This window comes from Danio aesculapii, chromosome 20 (genome assembly GCF_903798145.1).
Source record: "Danio aesculapii chromosome 20, fDanAes4.1, whole genome shotgun sequence".
NCBI lineage: Eukaryota > Metazoa > Chordata > Actinopteri > Cypriniformes > Danionidae > Danio > Danio aesculapii.
The window spans coordinates 9,752,856-9,775,701 of NC_079454.1; the positions used below are offsets into that span (position 1 = coordinate 9,752,856).

At 37.8% G+C, this 22,846-nt stretch overlaps 1 protein-coding gene across 1 annotated transcript; it reads left to right on the top strand.

Annotated features, from left to right (window-relative positions):
• The first annotated feature begins 8,506 nt into the window (after nucleotides 1–8,506).
• kcnk13b (potassium channel, subfamily K, member 13b) lies at nucleotides 8,507–16,518 on the top strand. Its single transcript, XM_056481729.1, has 2 exons — nucleotides 8,507–8,951; nucleotides 14,613–16,518. Exons 1-2 carry the CDS (start codon nucleotides 8,612–8,614, stop codon nucleotides 15,509–15,511), a joined length of 1,239 nt encoding a protein of 412 aa, XP_056337704.1. The 5' UTR covers nucleotides 8,507–8,611; the 3' UTR covers nucleotides 15,512–16,518.
• Nucleotides 16,519–22,846: the final 6,328 nt, after the last annotated feature.

The window sequence follows — 22,846 nt, forward strand, 5'->3', positions numbered from 1 at the left end:
AACATATTACCGCTGTCTCACTAAATCTTATTTCATTCATACAAAGTGTAATACCTACCCAATACCTACCAGACTAAACTATCTAAGTGTCCTAAATTGTGAACAATATCTGGTGTCTATGGTAACAGGAACAGGGAAACAGTGCGTTAAAAGAGCTACTGAGAATATAGTGAGAAATAATGAGAGAAAACTATATTCCTCCACAAAGCCCTCTATTGTGGTGCCTTCAGCCCAAGCACAGCAAGAATCCGTGCAAGCATTCACATTCATGTAAATCAAAGTTACCACCAGTTAGAGGCAGCCAGAGCTAAAGTTGCAGTTGAGGCATTATTAAGTTTTAGGCCCTTTGCGATTTACAATATAAATGCTTCCCCTGGGAGACATTATTAGAAAGCATGGGTTCAGCATACACTGCTATGAAGATTATACTCAATCATATATTTCAACAAAACCCGATAAGACATTTGAACTGTCAAAGCTAACTGAGTGTATTAAAGATATTAAAGACTGGATGACCAACAATTTCTTTCTTTTCAATTCAGACAAAATAGACGTATTACTTACTGGGCCGAAATCCTGTACACATAGATCTCGCAATTCAACCTGCAATTAGAGGGATACAAAGTTAGTATTGGTTCTACTGTAAAAGATCTGGGTGTTATAGACAGCAACTTAACATGTGAAAATCGTATCTTCCATGTCACAAAAACTGCCTTCTCTCATCTTAGAAATATTGCTAAGCTAATAAGCATGTTATCTATCTCAGATGCAGAAAAGCTGATTCTTTGTTTTATGACCAATAGATTAGATTACTGTAATTCTTAAAGTAAAACTTAAACAACATAGTACTGAAACCCTGTTGTTGGTATTAGGTTTTTATATCAACATTTTCTATAAAATTCATCGAGCAGACAAAACTCTAAGTCACAGAGATTTGAAACTTTGATTTATGGTGGTAAAACGTCACCCAAGTATTGCCCCAATTAGTGGCGCTGCAGTGATAAAAAGTAGTCACACACTGAAATGTCTCAAATAACTGGAATCCATTGTTCAATCATTTATTTAGTGCAAGCCTTTAATCTGTACCTGCCTAAACACATTATATGCACACTCACTATGCCATTGTACTCTAAGACTCTCATTTTTGGGTGTTTATATGGACACCACAATGACAGAGTTTTTGAAAACTTCCATTTTACAATTTGTTTCCAGATTTATGCAGTTTCATGTTCAAAAACGATGTTTCCGCGTAAATGAACAGGCAAAATGCATAAAAGGTTTCACATGTTTGGCTGAAAACATGGTCATAAACAGCCCCTTAGGCTAAAAAGATCAGGGAGATGCCAAAAAGCATAATTCCTACCGTTTGTCAATGACATATGACTCCAATTGGTTAGTGAATATCCAATCTGTATGCTTATGACTGATGCATATGGATGTATTTCTGATACATTTCTGAATTATTTTCTCATATGGAACCTGAAAACTTTGGAAGCAATGTGCTTTTTTCATGTTTACATGACGGTCATATCCGATCTGTGTCAAATGGAAGCAAAAAATTTGAAAAGAGTCACTTGATATACTAATATGTAGGTTACCAAGTTACCAGATCATTGAACCAAATGCTTCAGACCACGTGAGAAAAGAGCTAATGCTGCAGTTTACATTATGAGAATATTGAAGTCTTTTTGACCACAACTGACTGTAAAACAATTACAAGAGGCTTCAAAAACAAAATGAGGAGCCTTTATGTGCACATAATAGGGGCACACTTTAGTCTATTACAAGTTTATTCAGTTTTATTGTGTTATTTGCTATTAGGTGTAACCATGTAGGAAAGATAATAATATTTGCCTACAACAGAGTAGAAGAGCTCTTTATAAAAACTGAGGCCTTTAAAAATTCTTTGATTACATGTGCTTCAATGCGACAGATTTTGTTGTTACTCCAAATTACAAATTCTAACCTCTGTTTTCGTTCGCAGGCAACATTCAGTGTTCTGTCCTTTGTGCATCAGTGCTGTAGACTACCATCTGATGTCAGGAAGACCTCAAAACTCCCAGGAGGCCGATGTGTGCTTTTGGCAGGACAGACATCAAACCAACTGTGTAGAGGTGAAGGAGAAGCATAAAAAAAACACAAACACTGATCCAGCAGAGACGAAACACTGTTTAGATTTGCAAACAGGTAATCTTGAAAATATCCCTTTTATTTACACCCTATTTTACTTCCTAATAGTTAGCCCAATGTACCAAAACTTCTCTGTTTTTGTAACTGTAAATTGAATTACTACTAAATGAATGTGAAAATAATCATTAAAAGATTCATACATGCGAACAGTTGAAAATCTACAGCCGGTGTGACTCTTGCAAATGAAACGAAGCAGCTTTCATCCAGAGAGAGAGAAACATCAGTCCCTTCTCTTCAAAGCTTTGAAGGTTACACTCTCCACTGGACTATGGGGGTCATTCAGAGAGGGACTGAACCGACTTTGGATTGAAATGCGAAGGTGAATCGTGCAGCCCACATACTAAACAACTGGAATGTTGAACTGAATGAAATTACGCATGAGGTGGTTCTTTGCCTTTATATTGTGCATTAAAATGTTAATTATATAGCTGTTGAATGCTTAATTTTGATTGGCTGGTGACTGGTGACAACAGACTGGGCAAAAGATACTTTAGATGAGATGTTTAAAAGGTAGTCCTCACAGAGCAGTGGCTTAAGGACAAAAATCTGATAAATATCTTGAAATACAAAACAATCTTGAAATCTTTAGGTGTGGTGAGTTATTAGAAAACAATGCACACATTACGGCCACATCACCACATTGGGCGTACATTATTTCCTAATAATTCAATGATCAATCATCAGTCATTTCTTATATATGTTTGCTTTGAAAAGTGATAATTAGTGTAAACTCTTAATACTGGTTGCTGACTTCCAGTCTCTCCTTGGGCCAAGACTTCTCTTAGTCCAGCATCAGAGGCATGCATTAGAAGCCACTTCAAGGAACCGGGACTCAGGTAGAATGGGTTTGACACCAAAAATATCTTTGAGTGTTATAAAAGCTCCTCTCTTGTCCACTGGAACTTGAAAGGACTCTTTTTAGTAAGGTCAGTTAGTGGGGTAGCTAGGGATGAGAACCTGCGATACCACCCAATTAAACCCAGAAAGGATCTCACTTGTTTCTTTGTTTGTAGCTTTGTTTTGCATAGCTGTAAGCTTTTCAACTTGCAGTTCATACAATAAGGTATCCTACACACTTCCGTTTTGACCCATGAACTTTTAGGGTTAATGGTAAGTTCAGCTTTTGAAGCCTTTGCAGTACATCAAAGAGATGGCCTAGGTCAGGGGTGTCCAAACTCGGTTCTGGAGGGCCGGTGTCCTGCAACATTTAGTTTCAACCCCAATCAGATACACCTGGGCTAGCAAATCAAGCTCTTAATAGACTTTTCTAGAAACATCCTTGCAGTTGTGTTGCGTCAAGTTGGAGCTAAAATCTGCAGGACACTGGCCCTTCAGGACCGAGTTTGGACACCCCTGGCCTAGGTGTTTCTATAATCAAAACATCATCCAAATATGCTGTTGCAAATTGATCAAATCCAGCAAGTATCCTATCCATAACCCTCTGAAAAGATGCAGGGACTCCATTTAAACCCAAAGGCATTACAGTATACTGATATAGCCCTATTGAGCTAAGAAAAGCAGTGTAAGACCTACAGAATGGGTCACTCTTTGCTTAATGAGGGTGGTCATATACTGGGCTTTACTATTTTTTTAATCAGTTCATCTATGCGTGCATGGGGTAGGCATCAAGACAGGCCATTAAGCTTCCTAAAGTCTGTGCAGAATCTCGTGTCACCATCCTTCTTAGAAACCAGAATTATGGGGCTTGACCATTCACTCTGTAAAGATTCTACTATTCCATCAACTATTTTATCACCAACAACATTTTGACTTAAGTCTTCAGTTTCTGTAGCATCTATTAAGGTATTCTGTCAGGTTTTTACAGAATATGCCAAATTATATTGTGGAATGGTAACTTTAGTCAACCCAGGTCTCTCTTGGAATACTGGAAGAAAGATTGATACTTTCTAAAAGATTGACACCTTCACTAGCTGTCGTTGTTGTTGTGGAATATTCAAGTGTGAATAGAGGATTGGAATCTCTCCTGATGGTCTGACTGGCTCCATTTCCACCTCATCGTTTTCATCATGCACCATCATGTTCACTTGCTCCTTGGATTCCTGCTTCCTTTCTTTGAAAACCCTCAGCAAATTGACATGTAAGATCTGCTTGGGACGTCTCCTTTCAGGACACAAAATCTTATACATTCCATTCACAACATAGGGCCCTTGCCACTTAGCGAGCAGCTTGCAAGTTCCTGAAAGTAACAGCAATTTTGTGAGCTCTGGTAATCCGCTGAGGTCTAGTCTGTCCTTTGCCAGCCATCTTTATACTTCCACTTACCTTCCTCTACTGCCTGTTGTTAGCCCACAGAGGCATCACATCCCACTTCTGACACCATTTGTCATGAAGCCATTCTTAGTACAAGTAAACTACGCAGGACAAAACTAGTGCAAAGTATGAAGTTGCTTGCAATTGGCTTTCATGTTTATTACTGGTATGCATTAGTGTAAGACCACAAAAAAATACAAAATACAAACAAAACAAAACTTGCTAACATGCTAATACAGATAATGTTGGATGGCATTTCAACTACTGCTCAATTTAATTGACCCCATTTTAGCTACCAAACAGTCAGAACAGTTAGCCTTAAATAAATTCAGCTCCTACATTCAAATTCAAATGGTCCACTGAAATCAGAATGAATACTTGGTTGCAAATCCAATTACAGCCTAAAGTCTGGAACACATAGACATCACCAAACGCTGGGTTTCATTCCTGGTGGTGCTCTGGCAGGCCTCCACAGCAACTGTCTTCAGTTCATGCTTGTTCTTGGGGCATTTTCCCTTCAGATTTGTCTTTAGCCAGTGAAATGCATGCTTAATCAGATTCTGTTCAGGTGATTGACTTGGCCATTCCATAACATTCCACTTCATTCCCTTCAAAAACTCTTTGGCTGCTTTTGGAGTTTGCAGTATTTATGTCATTCCCGTTTTAATTATACATTCTCCTAAATGATCTCCAACATCATCATACAAGCACTGCATTTAAAACTTTTGGCATTTTTCACCATAAAAATCAATAAGCACGTGTAGAAAAAATATATTTCCCACATAGCATTCTCATCACTATTAATAAGTAAACTCATCCCCTCCCGTAGTTAAAATAAAAACTGGTTTCTGTGTGTGGGCCAACCCCTCCAACAAGGAAACAGTGGCACTGGAAGAATTTTGCGATTGAGACACCACTTAAAATGGCTGATGCCCTGATCGGTGCACTGACTACCAAGCAACGGTGCTGAAAGAGACACATCCAAAGATCATCATTAACCAAACAGCATTTGTCTAACTTTATATGTTCTTTTATTTACAGATCTCGAGACACCAAGCAGACACAAAACAGACACTCATGAATATGTACCTTCCATATGACTAAAAAAAGGCGAACAGAAAAACCATGTATAAAATCAAAATGATGATTATATTGTGGTAATTTACATATATTTAATATGTCACAATATACTATACTAACCAATTAAAGACAGAGAATCCGAGAGCATATATATCATGGGATGCCCAGCTGGGAAAGCTCTTTTAAGTCTAGCAACAGGATGATAAATTCACATTTGGTCCAGTTTATGGCCTGAAATCCAATGAGGCTTTCATTAATTTCGGACATTCAAAAATAATTGACATGCATGTGGGTCGAGGCTGAAAGTGGACGACCTTGTTGCCTGTTTTTTCCACCCAGTTTTCCATAAATGTTTGATGCTTAATTTAGCTTGCAACCCAGAGCAACAGACTATTAGGTCAATTATTTTGAATGATAATACCGCTGCTTCTCCAAAACCTAAACACTTATGACTCTAAAGACAAACTCACTGATCTGAATGAGGACTGTTCATCCATAACAAACACTATATGATGATTATGGCATATAATAAAAGTAATAATAAGCATTTTTATGTTCTAATGTGAGGGAATGAATCCAAGGTCCTAATAATGTTCTGAGCACAAACACATTTCTGAGCTCTAAAAATAACGTAATGCATCAGACTTCAATGCCTAAACCGATCAATCGGACAGTTTAGAAATGAATCTATTAATACAGGGTGTCCGTCTGTCTTAAATGCATAATGGATTTTCATCTCCCTGTCCAAACTGACATTTGCAAAAGTAGCCTCCGGACATCTCAGAGTAAATGTTGAAAATTTCCCAACCAGATCTGAAAGGTCATACACTATTGATCGCGATGATGCATTCCCTTCTAATCTAATAATGCAAACACGCTTAATGTTACACGACTATCTGCAAGAGTTTTGTGCATTCTTTTAATTCCTTTATTTTCATTCTAAATATAACAAAGATTTGATCATTATACGATTTTAAGTCATTCTAAGATTTTCCATGGTGAATAAAGTGGTGTAACCAGTCTATAGGTTAAGACTGGTAAAGTCTAATGCAGTTCATTAGAATTATCAGTTATATGAGCAACATCACACTCACAGCTGTGTGATGTGGCTGTATATCGGCACTGGAGGGAGGTGTGCGTTTGCATGGGCCTCCGTGCCCCCACCAGTAACAATATACAGCAAGTGTGATATTGCGTTTATACAACAGTTCGTCAGCATAATCATGTATATAAAAAGAAAATCAAACAAGTAGAGTCTCAGAACCCTTTTGTAAAAGGAACTACTTTAATCTGCCATTGCTTCACATCTGCAGCTGATGTCAGAACAGCAGGAACCGTTGCTCATTCACCAGTGTCACTTTAGAGCTAGTATTTGAATGATTCTGTAGCGTAATGTCTGAAGTGATGACAAAACAGGTGATTTTGCTGACATTTTAAGATTATAAGGCTGAACGGCATGAAATGCCATCAGTCTACAGAGATCACAATATTACCATGGTATAAATACAGCATTACAATATATAGTCATTTAGCTGTTTAATAATGATTTGATCAGCTGTAGCTTGAAATAACACTGGTTTCTCTAAGGGCTTATTATGCTGTCTCTGTCGCCATCGTGGATAAACATCGTCAACCATCCTTGCTCAAAGAGACGCTAATGTCTGCCAACGCGCTGTCTCTCCGAAATTATAAATATATAAAATAGGCAGTATCCTTATAAAAAAAAAACTGCATAGTTGCAATCTAAACCAGCGGTTTTCAAACTGGGGGCTGGAAGAAAATAAATAAGCCAAAAGAAAATAAATGAACGAATTTAGATTTAATGCAAACCTTTTAAGACCTTTTTTTTGTCCTACACACCTTTTTTCAAGTGCATTTATACAGCACATACAATGTAAGCATGCATGAAAAGCAAGGCATTGTGGGTCAATTTTATTTAGCTAATTAATTAATTAATTTAGAATTTGTAGGTTTTTGGGGGCTGTTTAGACAGAAATATTAGGATATCTGTGTCATGTTTGCATTTTCTTCTGTCACTGACCATACTTTTGTTCCCTTTTTAATGAAAAGGCATGAAAAGACATGTCAAAAAAAGTAGTGTGATATTAAAGTAATGCTCCATCCAAAAATGAAAATTCTGTCTTCAATTATTCACCCTCTGCTTGTTCAAACATGTTTGAGTTTTTTCTAAAACAAAAGGAAGACATTTGAAAAATCCAGTGTTGACCCAAAATTGTCCCATAAGTGCACAACACATGTAAAAAGTAAACATAAGCCATTGTTTTCATTGTGTTTACAGTTGAAATCAGAATTATTATCCCTCTTGAATTATTAGCCCACCCCCACCCCTCCCCCTGTATATTTTCCCCCAATTTCTGTTTAACAGAGAGCAGAGATTTTTCAACACATCTCTAAACATGATAGTTTTAATAACCCATCTCTAATAACTGATTTATTTTATCTTTGCCATGATGACAGTGAATAATATTTGACTAGATATTTTTCAAAACACTAGTATTCAGCTTAATGTGAAATTTAAAGGCTTAACTGGGTTAATTAGTCATTGTATAAGGATGGTTTGTTCTGTAGACAATCGATAAAAATAATAAACATAATTTAGGAAGTATTGGGGGGGGGGGGGGAAGCACAGTAGGGCAAATAATTTAGACAACTTTATATTTTAAAAAATAGACCACAGAAAAATCTTTTTAACAATTTTTTTAACAATTTATCACATGTATTTTTTCCCCTCGTTTTTGTCATCTTGAGTCAGCGAGTGACCCTTGCGTGCGCTGATCAGGTCTGACGCACTGAGTGGCCGGGCGCGCGCTCTTGGAGAGGTGGAGGTCCCTCTCAGTCCAGCATTGCGCTCAAGACAGACCACATGCGCGCACACCATGAGCAGAGACCAGAAACTGCACATCTCGAGCAGCAGAAGAGCATCCCATCTGACAGCAACATCCCTGAAACACCCGGAATATCTAGAGCTCAGAACAGAACCATGATGATCCACGATGAACTGGGATGTGGTGGTTCATCATCTCTCCCTATAATATTCCCATAACGAACAATGGCTTGCCGGTCTGGATGCTGCTGCAACAGCATCGGCAGCTTCAATGAAGACAATGCGAGGTTTCTGATGCTGGCTTTGCTGATCATCATTTACTTGCTGTGCGGGGCAGCGGTGTTTTCGGCGCTCGAGCAGCCGAAAGAGAAGCTGGCCAAAGAGAGATGGGCTCAGAGGATCGAGCAGTTCACGAACAAGTACAACCTGAGTCAAGATGACCTGAAGAACTTCTTGAGAAACTATGAGGAGGCCAATGTTGCGGGAATCCGCGTGGACGCGACCCGAGCGCGCTGGGATTTCGCGGGAGCTTTTTATTTCGTCGGAACTGTGGTTTCAACTATCGGTGAGTTCCCTCGAAATAACCTTATAAAATTAACTATAACTGTCTTGTCTAGCTATAGAATAAAACAAAGAATTACAACTAAATATGTTATTGTGATACTGAAGACGAAACAGAGTAAGCAACAGGTCGTTTTTTCTTTTAGTTCGCATTCAGACAATAAGCTATATGACGAAATACTTATGATGCCATGGCACCAGTAGGATATTATGTTTATTGATGGACTTGCTTCTTAACCATTTGATTTAATGGGTTTCTACCAAACAGCTAGCGTTAGCCTAATTATTGAGGGGAACGTTAGGGAAACGGTCCCCAATTAGCTTTTTTGATGTGTGAAGCCAGATGGTTAATTTGCAGACCAGTTAATTTAAAATTAATAAAAAGTATGACGTAAATGCAAACTGTTTATAGCCTATTGACATATTAAAGACAAAATTATCGTCATTTTTATAACATGGTCACCACAGGATTTAACCCTTTGTCAGCTTTTAAGTCTAAGAACGTAATTATTGTTTTATATGAAGCATTAGTTCACCCTGAAAACACTTCTGCTAATATGTGAAAATTTATCTATCTATCTATCTATCTATCTATCTATCTATCTATCTATCTATCTATCTATCTATCTATCTATCTATCTGTCTGTCTGTCTGTCTGTCTGTCTGTCTGTCTGTCTGTCTAAGATTTCACAACTATATTGTCAAATACAAGATTTGTGAAATGAATATTAAAGTCACTGACCGCTTGAGTTGAACATCAAGCAAACTCTGGTGGGTTTACATTTTTAATATATATATTTTCATAACTTCCAAATTTTTCTTTTTTTTTTGTTTTCCACAAGCAGTCAATTTGACATACTGCAAAAACACTGCTGAGAATTTTCAGCTAAAACATCAGAATAAATAGGTCATTTTGTCAACAGTGCAAAAAGATTTTCAGATTGTTTTAACAGATCCTGAAAATTGGTTCAAATCTACCAAGTTATTTTTTTAGCTGAAGTGCTGTGCTTGTCAACATTTATAATACACATCTGATACATTGAATTAGATTGTGTCGACCCATACTGAGTGAAAACACAGATGAAACAATTCAATATGAAGCACAATTATTCAACTGGCATGCTTTTTCAGTTTTGCAGAGCCTATTAATAATAAGGTCAACACCCATGAAAAATAATGAACAATGTGAAGTTTTTCCCTCTCTACTGTCGCAACTGGCTTGCATGGTTCTGGATCTGTAGAGCTGCGCATCGATGGATATTTTCTTCAGTGTTTGGACTCTCAGTAGTGATTATTAATCCACACTGAACTGATCTAGAATGAACTGAACTTAAACCCTGAAAACTGAACTACACTGTTTCAATTTACTATGATCTTTTATGTGAAGCTGCTTTGACACAATCGACATTGTAAAAGCGCTATACAAATAAAGGTGAATTGAATTGAATGTCTTATACATGAATCTCATGCAGATGGGAGACGAGTTTCAATACGAGCCCCTGAGAATTTCTATTCAGCTTCTCAACAGACTGAGACCATGTTCAATTAATTCTCAGCATGTGTCAGATTTGCGTTCGCAAAAGGGCTAATGAGAATAATAAATGCATCAGATCTCATTTCCATACAGTCTGTCATCAGAAAATATGTGCGTATAAAATGACATGTTCAAAGAAACATGCAGAGCAGCGACAAGTTTATTTTAGCCTCATTAAAATGCACTCTCATCTCCTTGTCAAGCTTGTTAGCTTGTCTAGAAAACAAAAAATGCATATATTTTATATTAGATAAATAATTATAGGGCGTCACGGTGGCGCTGTGACGACCCCTGATTATTAAAGGGACCAAGCCGAAAAGAATATGAATGAATGAATAATTAAATATAAATAATCCAGCTACACTGTAAAAAATGCTGGGTTTCACACAATCAATTTGTGTTGGGACAACATGAAGGAATTCAGTTAACTTAATAGTTTTACAAATGTAAGTGGATTGAACATAAAACAATTAAGTTGTCACCAAAAAAAAAAACTCAAGAGTTGTGTTGATTCAACTTATTTTAAATAAGTAGACCAAACAGCAAACATCATTTTGAGTGTAATTATCCAAATGCATAGCAACAGATCTAAATAAATACACCAGAAGTTAGTGTGTAGATGCGTATTGCCTATTAGTACATTCTTTGCCTATATGTAGATGGTTATTGCCTTATTATGCCTATTGATGCAACTGATGTAATTAAAACAAATCAAAACAAATAGAACTGCATGTAAAATCTGTCAAATACAAGAAGAAAAACCAATAGGTAGGGATTCGTCTCCAATGGCAACCTGTTTCTCGTGGTTGGAGAAGAAGTGAAAGTGGGGTTGTCTGAATGGTGGAGGTGATTGGAGCTTGGGCTTCACGTGGGATTTGGAGCACATGCTGCTCATTACGGGACAATTAAAGCTCCGTTTCTAATTAATCCCAACAAAGCTTCCTGCAACATGACACAGCAGTAGGCCAGTCTGCAATAGTAAAGACCTGCAGTGTTTTTTTTGTTTTTTTTTTATGACTAGGGCAAAGATATATAAATTTGAATGATAGACTATGACCTTTTATGTCTTTATAGATTATATTAGGAAATTTATATGGAATTACTGTGGATGAAACACAATGTAGGAGGCTGGTTCACAATGTATAGGGGTAATCTGATTTTTGACTGAGCAACAGCAAGTTATATACTGTATGGATAGATCTGATTATTTCTGTTCAGACTGCAGTGCTCTGCTAGTATGTCCATGTTGGTTATTGTGGAAAAGATACAAACTTGTATTAAACATGAAGCCTGCTTCAGATTTTAAGAATTTAAGTTTATGCATTATGTTGAATGAGGGCAGTCAAATGTGACAATATTACCGTATTTTAAAAGAATGAAAACGCCAAAGGGTAAAGAGATTAAATGTCACAAAACTTGATTAAGTATTATTGTATTTATCTAAAACAAAAACCACAAAAAATCGTATTTTAATTTAATTAAATTTTTTTACTTAAACTCATATTTCAAATTATTAAATTTAAGTTTAACTTGTATTAAAGTAAATACAAACAAAACTTATATACAGTTGAAGTCAGAATTATTAACCCCCCTGAATTATTAGCCCCCCTGTTTATTTTTTTCCCCAGTTTCTGTTTAATAGAGAGATTATTTTTAAACACATTTCTAACCATATTAGTTTTAATAACTCTTTTCTAATAACTGATTTATTTTATCTTTGCCATGATGACAGTAAATAATATTTTACTAGATATTTTTCAAGACTCTTTTATACAGTTTAAAGTGACATTTAAAGGCTTAACTAGGTTAATTAGGTCAACTAGGCAGGTTTGGGTAATTGGGCAAGTTATTGTATATCGATGGTTTGTTCTGTAGACTATTGAAAACAAACCTAGCTTAAAGGGGCTAATAATTTTGACCTTAAATTTGTTTTAAAAAATTTTAAAACTGCTTTAATTCTAGCCGAAATAAAACAAATAAGACTTTCCTTAGAAGAAAACATATTATCAGACATACTGTGAAAATTTCCTTGCTCTGTTAAACAACATCTGGGAAATATTTTAAAAAGAAAAAAAAAAATCAAAGGGGGGCTAATAATTCTGACTTCAACTGTAATAATATTTCTAGAAAACAATAAAAATTGCTATAAAATTATAAGATGAAAACAGAAAATGGGCACATTCTATGTTCTATCAACCCAAGTTTGGGTAAATAACCCCAAACCAACTGCTGGGTTAAAAAATTACATACAAAAATTTTCTCTGTGTTTGTTTGGGTTTCCTCTAGACATGGGCCAGCAAAAGATTCTGACGGTATGATAACCTTGGATATAAATGTCACGGTTTCATGGTATTGTGATTACTGCTCTAAAATATATGTTTTTTTTAATGTCTGATGAAAAAAAAAACTTGTTCCCCATTGAACACAATATATTTTATTTTGAGAAACTTTTATAATATTTTGGAGCCATAAATATGTCAGGCTGAATAGTTCAAAATTATTACTGACTTCTTCTTTCTTCATTAGTTTTAAAAACACAGATTTTAATTTTAATTTAATTTGTGTGTTTTAATTAACAGACAATTTAAAATCTTTTCTGGTGGAGATACTGTTTTCCTAAAAAAAAAAAAAAAGTAAATAAAAAATCTTACAGAGAACTTAAGAACGGTATAGCAGCAAAATTTGACAGTTTTAAAACCTTCACTTTTCCAAACCGTGGTATACCTTGTAAACAGTTATCGCCCCATGCCTAGTTTCCTCCAGTTCCCCCCACAGTCCAAAGATGTGGTATAAGTGAATTGGATTAACTAAACTGGTCTGGTGTAGGTGTTTATCAGTACTGGGTTGCAGCTGGAAGGGCATCTGCTATGTAAAACATAAGCCTGAGTTGGTTCATTCTGCTGTGGTGACCCCTGATAAATATGGGACTAAGCCGAAGGAAAATGAGTGAATGATTGAGTATAAAATGAAACCTTCTTAAAAAGGCATAGAATATAAAAACAAATCTGGATTTAATACAGTTTCAATCCATGTGTGTAGCTTGTAGTTTTCAATCACATTCCTGGAGACCCCAACATTACAGAATGGCTGATTCTTAATTCCAAGAATGCAGAGAATGTACTTGGGTTCTTGTGAAGACTGGTCTTGCCAAGTTACCTCAGAAGAACGAACTCAGGAGACCGCGAGAACAGAGAAAGCATCATGTGAGAAATGAGAGGCTGCGTTCTTCCTGATGGTCACATGACCTTCACGCATTTTAACTGAAAATTATTTAAACATTACAGCATTCATACAACCATTTATTGTTTTTCCTTTTTTCAATATATAACATGCACAAAAAACTTATATGAACAAATATAATGTACAATATGAATAAAACTGATTTTAATACGAATTTCAGCAAGTAAACACCCTTATTTATGCCTTTATTAAGATTTTCATGTTAATGTTTACTTTCACTGTTTCGTTTAGGGAAACTCCTGAGACAAATAAGTTATATACCCGAATTTTTAAATAATAAATCTGTATAAAATGCTGTGCTTCCCATCCCCTTTATTCAGTCACAATGACTTCTGGGACTTCTAGAGCGAGTTCAGTGCTCAAGTCTGCATTGGTGCATCCTCGGTACCAAGAACACATCCGGAAACTTTCACGCATCCTCCGTTCTGGCAGTCTTGAGTTATGGAACTGAACTTTGGCAGTTGATGATGACGTTACATGAGAATACGAGGGCGCAAGATCACTGAAGAACGCATATTGACATATTGATATTTTTCTTAGCACTTCAGATGTTTGTTCTCATTCGTCTGTAAGTGACCTGCGAAGTGGACTCCTCTAGATAATATATAGCTCCATTAACACTTTCGTTTCCTATATCTATTGGCAATACAACATGCAAGACTCATATTGCCTGTAGGAAACAAACACCCTCATCTGATTTTGATACAAAAGCAAACAAAGTTGTTTGTACAGTTTTCAAGTGTTCTTGGATATTCGCATGATTACAGTTGAAAAGGTGTGTGCAGTTTTGGGCCGCTCCAGGGACACCATAGATGTATGTTTTACTTTTTGTGATTGCATTGCAGTGGGTAGAAATCTAACATCCTTATTTTATGTCTTTTTGTGGTGCAGGTTTTGGGATGACGACACCCGTCACTATTGCTGGGAAGATATTCTTGATCTTTTATGGGCTAATCGGTTGTGCCGCCACCATTTTGTTCTTTAACCTCTTCCTGGAACGTGTCATCACCGTGATTGCATTCGTTTTGAAGTTCTGCCACGAGCGCAGAGAGCGTCGAAAAGCCGGTCCGACTCAAAATTGCCGTCATCCTTCCACCGACAACAGAGATCGGCGCACAGACAGCTTGGCCGGCTGGAAACCTTCGGTGTACTGTGTGATGCTCATCTTGGGAGTTGCTGCCATCTTGGTCTCCTGCTGTGCATCTGCTATGTACTCAGCAGCCGAGGGTTGGGACTACCTGGATGCCCTCTATTTCTGTTTTGTAGCCTTCAGCACCATTGGTTTTGGGGATATGGTGAGCAACCAGCGTGAGATATACGAGGCTCAGGTGGCGTATAGGGTGGGAAACTTCCTTTTCATCCTAACAGGGGTGTGCTGCATCTACTCGCTATTCAACGTCATTTCCATTGTAATAAAACAAGTTCTCAATTGGCTTCTGAGGAGACTAGAGACTCCCTGCCATTGCCCAGGCCATGGGAACCGACATCCACGGAGGAATGCTGTCGTTCCTGGCCACATGAGATCACGGAGGGAAAACTCCATCGAGACTGATGCAGTCAATGACAGTGAGGCAGATGGACGGCGGATGTCTGGAGAGATGATCTCCATGAAGGACTTCCTGGCTGCTAATAAAGTTAATCTGGCCATCATGCAGAAGCAGCTGTCAGAGATGGCCAACGGACACCCTCGCCAGTCAGGGAGCAGCTCACGGCACAATGAATTCTCCGGAGGAGTTGGAGCACTGGGGATCATGAACAACCGACTGGCTGAGACCAGCGTAGACAGATAAATCTACCATTTACAAATGTGAAGTAACCGGAGGACCTCCACAGCAAAGCGTGATTACTTATTTGCGCCTAGAGACAAGAAATAACTTGATATAAATATGCAGTCACACATGATGAAATTTTGTAGGCAACTGTTAGGGAGGCCAGAGCGGGTTGCTCTGTTGCCTAACAGCAATAGTCTCAGCTGGGCCAGGAGGCCTTTTTGTGTGGAGTTTGGAAATATTGGATAAAGTAAATTGCTGTAAATTGTTGTAAATTTGTGTAAATTGTGCGATTATGTGAATGGGAGTGTGTGCATTTTTCCCAGGACTAGGGGTTGCATAAATGAAGATTGCAGTTCATTCCTCTGTGGCGACCCCTGATAAAGAAGGGACAAGGCCAAAGGATAATAATCCCTTGTAGACAAGTGTCTACAAGGGATTCACAACTGTTAATTGTCCAACCTTAAGGTCCACCTTCCTACCAAACTCTTCTTGACCCCAAAAACTGACCCAAACAAAACTCTAGCTAAGGCTGTAGCTAAACCCTGCTCAATAGTGCACATCAGGAAGCCATAGTGATGTTGTCAATGTTAACATTATTAATACTGTTAGATTATTATTTAACAGTATTATTATTACCATAAAGTTTACCAAAAACTTATCATAAATCTGTGGTCACATTACTGAAATTTTGCAGGCAATTTTGTACCAGGGCTTCTCAACTCTGGGACTTTGGGTCTACTTTACTAAAAACTTCAGCTTAGATCGCAATTAAACACATCTGAGCAAGGTAATCAAAATTTTAAGTATTTCTTTGGAACTAAATAGACAGTTGTGTTAGGTTGAGACTGGATCTTAACTCTGTAGGAAGGTGGACATCAAAGGTCAGAAAGACAAAATGTTCAGAAGTGGGTACCTGGAGGAGCATTACCTACACCACTTTTTCCTAGCCTTGTTCTTGGAGCCCCATCAAAACAACTAAAATCTCTTTTGTGCATGCCAGGCCAGTAGTCAGCAATGTCACTTTGTAAAGAAACACTATGCCAAGAGGGGGGGGGGGGGGGGGGGTATAGGGTAAAATGATTAAAGATTATCTGGTTTGGGAAATCTCTTTTAGTTACACATGATCCCTTATCCTGGGGATAGGGAAGTTCAGTACTGGAGAGCTGTAGTCCTGCCAAACTTTTCTCTAAACTCTAATCAAACACACCTCAACAATGTAATCAAGTCTAAGGCTGTGTCTGAAATCCCCTGCTACTCGAGTAGGTACTACATTTAACCGGATTTTACAACACGACTGTTAGAAAAGTATGTTCTATACAGTATGAATGTGATAGTACGTAAAGGAACTCAGACATACTACTACCGTTATTATGTCATGATCACATGACCAACCCACGTCAGTTGCGTCACTTCACTCGTATTTATTAATTCTTTCCCGAGACATCAAGGGAGAGCGTAGCATCCCCGGGATGTGCAATTCAGAATCTTGCCAGAAGTTGTAGATCATCTGGGTACTTCTCGCATACTGCTTTTGAATACTAGGATTTTGGACATACTCAGCTCGCATACTGTTTTTAGTGTACTATATAGTATGGAAGAATTCAAAGTGTCCACAGTTACACTGTAATGTTTTCCCCTTTGGCTTCCATTCATATGCATGTGCATGCTCCAGATGACCTGAAGCTCATTTGGCAATGTTGCTGCTTTCCAGAGTTCAAACTTCATGAACTCTGACCGGCAACATTTGAAGGTGAATGTGTGTGACGAATAGTATATCAACGTGTGACCTCTCTGTAGAGAAATGTAAAATATGGAGCTATGGCTTGTTTTATCAGTGTTGCATCATCTTGATTTTTCCTACCTCTTTTTCAACAATTCTACTGTGACCACAGCTTTACTTTGAAAGCTACAGGCAGGTCAGTTTTAATCAAATCTGGATCAAAACTTTGCATGATTGTGGCTTTCCAGGACTGAACTAGTCTACACCTGCCTTATCCCATGCATTCCTACTGGTGCATAAAAAATCTCTGAACAACAGTAAATGTGACTGCACCTTATGGGTCTTGTTCACTAATTATTCTGACTAAAAGTAAAGGTAGTAATTAGGATAATACATGTCCAGCCCATCTCCATATAAGGACGCATTCAATCATCTTACCTGTAGAAGTGTCCAATATTTACCACCCACAAATTTTAGAGGTAAAAAGTAATATATTACAATCACTTTAAAAAGAAAACAGTAACTAAATGTGATATTTTTTAGGAAAGTAATGTGAAAGTATATGTTATGTTTTTTTTACATTTTATATACACACACTGGCTGGGTAAGCTAAAATTGTCCATAGTGTATGAGTGTGAATGAGTATTTATGGATGTTTCCCAGTGATGGGTTGCAGCTGGAAGGGCATCTGCTGCATAAAACAAATGCTGGATAAGTTGGCGGTTCGTTCCGCTGTGGTGACCCCAGATTAATAAAGGGATTAGCCGAAAAGAAAATGAATGAATGAAAATAAACACAGGCCACTTTATTAGGTACACCTGTCCAACTGTTTGTTAACGCAAATTGTAATGGTGTGGGGGATATTTTCTTGGCACACTTTGGGCCTATTAGTACCAATTGAGCACTGTATCAACGCCACAGCCTACCTGAGTATTGTTGCTGACCATGTCCATCTCTTTACGACCACAGTGTACCCATCTTCTAATGGCAGCTGATGGCTACATATTGATAATGTGCCGTGTCATTAAGCATGATTCATCTCAGACCGGTTTCTTGAACATGACAATGAGTTCACTGTACTCAAATGGCTTCCACAGTCACCAGATCTCAATCCAATAGAGCACCTTTGGGATGTGATGGAATGGGAGATTGGCATCATGGATGTGCTGCCGATAAACCGGCAGCAACTGCGTAATGCTATCATGTCAATATGGACCAAAATCTCTGAGACTTATTTCCAGTACCTTACCTATGCCATTAAGATTTGAGGCAGTTCTGAATGCAAAAGGGGGTCCAACCTGGTATTAGTAAGGTGTACCTAATAAAGTGGCCGGTGAGTGTATATTGCGTCATGAGCTCACAAGCATTCGTTGTGTGATTATTAAATGGACTTTTGAATGCGGTGAAAGCAAAATAATATCATTGATTGGGTTTTTACTCGTCAGAATTGATAAGGTAACATCAACACACGATCACAAATGTGACTGATTTTACACAACAGTATGACAAACAAAGCTAATGGGTGTGCTATATTCATTCATTCTCTCTTTTCGGCTTAGTCCATTTATTAATCCGGGGTCGCCACAGCGGAATGAACCGCCAACTTATCCAGCATATGTTTTACACAGCGGATGCCCTTCCAGCCGCAACCCATCTCTGGGAAACACCCATACACACTCATTCACTACAGAAAATTTAGCCTACCCAATTCACCTGTACCGTATGTCTTTGGACTGTGGGGGAAACCGGAGTACCCAGAGGAAACCTACGCACACGCAGGGAGAACATGCAAACTCCACACAGAAACGCCAACTGACCCAGCCGAGGCTCGAACCAGCGACCTTCTTGCTGTGAGGCATTGCCGGGCGTGCTATATTTCATAGACAATTTACCTTTCATACAACGAGCTGAATTCTGCCAACATATGTCCAAATAATTAAGGTTAACTATTTAAATAATTGTCACTGTTCTCTTTTTTTTTTTAGTTGAACGAGTGAACAAGATTAGCCAATTAGTGAACGAGACCCAATGTGAACAAAACAATGTATTGCTGCTGATTCTGGACATTTGAGCCTCTGTGCTGTGTTAAATATATTTCAAGCTAATCTCTGAGCCATTGTAAACCTGTACAGTGCATTAATGTGCAAACAAAAAGCAATTCACCGCTCACTTTTAGTTTCCTTGCATATTTCAGGTATGCTAATGCGTTCATTATGTCTAACTGTAGGGGAAGAGTGACATTTATACATTCGTAGACTGGGAATTGTATAATTTGAACATTCTGCATCAGTTACACATAGAATATGGGAACTTTTCTCCAAACAAAACTAGAAATCTGCATGAATAATGACTTAAACTTGGTGTATTTCCTCCAGATATACAAGTAGAAGTCATATAATATTGTATATGACAAATGTACTCCAAAAGAACAACACAATAACAATTTGTGTCCACATATGAATAAATCTTGCTGAATTATGAATAAATCTTAACTGAAACTTGCCTGTGATTGTTTGTGAGTGTGTGTGCGGCTTGTCAGGAATGAAAGACTCATCCAGCTAATGGTTTTTACCACTCAGATGTGAAGATGGAGCCGAATGTCTTCAGATCATATCACCAGAGATACGATATGTTATGAGGTTGCTATGGAAACTATAACTCTTAATTTGCGAGAAGCAGAGCTCATATCCAGCAGACTCAGATATAGGAAAGTGTGAGATGTTTTGGCTGAAGCTCTGTGAGAGTCCGCGAGCGGTCACGACTGCCTCTGTTTATGGGTCTAAAAAACTGACAAAACACGTCAAAAGAGGCAATCAGACCAAACAGTGCGGATGGAAGAAGACGGTGGTGAAAATAGCCAGTGACCTACATTCACTAAATGAGATCTACAATCACACACAGCAACAACAACATGTGTGACTTCAGAGACGCTGATGGGTTCATCCAATCAGGCAAATCATTTTTAGTTTTAGACTGGTTTGTACTTTGTTGGCTGTATGTGTGTGTCGCTGTGTGTTGGTTTTGGTGGTTTATGAGGGCACAAATTTTTATAATGATATGGGTATGAACTCGGCAGTGGTGGAAAGAGTACTGAAAAATCATACTTCAGTAAAAGTTCCATTACTTGCCTAAGAATGTAGTGCAGTTAGAGTAAAATTATCACTCAAAGTGTAAATATTACTCAAAGTATGAGTAAAAAGTACTCAAGAGTAGTGAGTATTACCAAAGTCCCTTTAAGGCAAGTCATTTCACTCGCGACCATCTTTGAAACACCGCTCAGGTAGTATGCTCGGGCATTCTGTTTAAATGAGGAAACATCAATTTCTCCAAAACTACTAGCCAAGCTTACGATTACATTACATATTACGAATAACTAATAAAATTAAACAAAACTGTCTCTTTAGTTTCATTTCTAAACGTTCGTATCACAAAAAATCTGCAGAAACTCGGTCTGGTCCGAGCCCCTTCCTCGGAGAATTGTCATTCTATAGTGATCGCTGATTGGCTCCTGTACTAGAAGGCGGGGTTTTATTCTCTATATTGACAGTTACACTTTTCCCCATTCAAAGGTATAGGAGTGACATGTCTTGTGTATTCTATAGTCTTTGGTATTACGCTGTAAAAAGCTGATGCATTACATGTAATTTGTGAATGTGTGTAAACGTAACATTCTGTAGTGCATTTAGTTATTGCCCAGCAAGCACACAACGTCATAAGACGTTAATATTAGGTTAGATTTAGGTTGTGACGTCAGGTGACCAAAATTCAATGTCTAGCCAACGTCTAAGGCCAATTTTATTTTGTCCAATAACGACGTCAAATGATGTTGATATTTGGTTGATTTTCATTCGTGTTAGAAAGTGACCAAAATCCAACGTTGAGCCAACATCTTAAACCAACGCCACATTGTCGTCAAACACTGATATTTATTCGTTAGGTATGGAAACCAAAATCCAACATTTGATAGACGTCATAGTGGTAACATCCACACAACGTCAAGCTGTAACATCATTAGACGTTGATATTTGGTTGGACATTGGACATTGACGTCGGCCTGACATTGGATTCTGACATCAACACGATTTTAATTTCCAAGCAAAATGTAACGCCCCCGTACAACGTCAATCTGATGTCATGTTGACGTCTTATGCCTTATATCTCCTCCAGATTGACATTGACTTTTTGTTTGCAAGTTTTTGGGCGTTTGAGTAGTTGCTGCCATGTGATGTCCATTTGATAGGATGGACTGTACCCCGTGTTTTTTTTTCATACGGATTATAAAACCTTTTGTTTTCAAGTGTAGTGGGTTCATTTAAAAGTACAGATTTCAAGCTTTATGTGGATATGTTTCTTATGTCTGTGAAGCAAGTACTTCCTGAGATTCCAGTGTATTTGTTGACCACTAAACTGTCATGAAAGCACACGTCTGGACCAAGATTCTCCTCAAAGTCAATTCCTGGAGCAGCCCTGCAGAGTTTAGTTCCAACCCTGCTTCAACACATCCATCTGTAGGTATCAAACAAGCCTGAAGCACTCAATTAGTTAGATCAGGTGTGTTTAATTAGCGTTGGAACTAAAATGTGCAGAGCTGCTGCCCTCCAGGAACTGGCTTTGACACCTGTGGTCTATAGCAATCGATGATTGCCTCCTGTACTAGTAGGCGAGGCTTTATTCGCCATATTGACCGTTACACTTTCCCTATTCAAAACTATACAAATGACATGTCTTGTGTATTCTATAGTTTTTGGTATTACAATGTTGAGGTGTTTATGAGGACATGTTCGGTGTCCTTGTAATTCAAAATGCTTAGCACGTTTTTTTTTGACATTCTGGGCTGAGGAGTAGAGGTAGGCATGTAATGTGGTTTTTACAGTATAAAATACATTGTGCCTATGGAGAGTCCTCATAAACCATTAAAACCAAAGTGTGTGTGTTGTTTTGGTGAATTACAAGATCTTTTAACCAATTTATCATGTAGACTGGATATATGCTAACGTGCTGTGATGTCATCATGACATCACACTGTCCTTGCAAATATTGTGTCCTTAAAATTCTGGTTTATGTTTTTTAGGATATATGTCCTCATCAATAAGTAAAAAATCAGGATGTTGTGTATCTTGTTTTACAAATGATAAGTAAAAAATTTAATTTGGTGTTTGATTTTAATCTATCTGAAGGCTTTAGTATAAAAAGCATAGTACCTATAGACGAATTACCATGTTTGTAAACATTCAGGATGCGTGCGCACCGAGGTTGCAGAAAAAAAAAACGGGAGCGCTAGCATTTACAGCAAGGGAATGACATCTGATGCTGTACAGAGTTTGTTGTTGTATTAGAAATAAGTTATATTGATTACATCTTATATATATTATTTACATAATGCTTTCAGCGTATTATAACAGCTTGTCACCCAGTGATAAACACAATTATTCAGCAAAATTAACGTTAAAGTGAGTGGCGTTCGTCTGACAAGTCCATTTGCAATAGCACCCTCCCAATGGATATTGGATAAGACGAAATGGCCAAGCATCCAGCCCGAAATATACAATCTCATTGAAGCTCCAAGTGACTTTACAAGAGAGAAGTTAAAGGCCTACAAGTCTTTGGATGCCAACAATTTTGTTCCGTGTGAT

Excerpts from the sequence above, each read along its gene's own strand:
- kcnk13b (XM_056481729.1), top strand. The coding sequence starts at position 8,612 with ATGGCTTGCCGGTCTGGATGCTGCTGCAACAGCATCGGCAGCTTCAAT. Across the intron at positions 8,952-14,612 it reads AACTGTGGTTTCAACTATCG|GTTTTGGGATGACGACACCC; the intron begins GTGAGTTCCCTC and ends TTTGTGGTGCAG.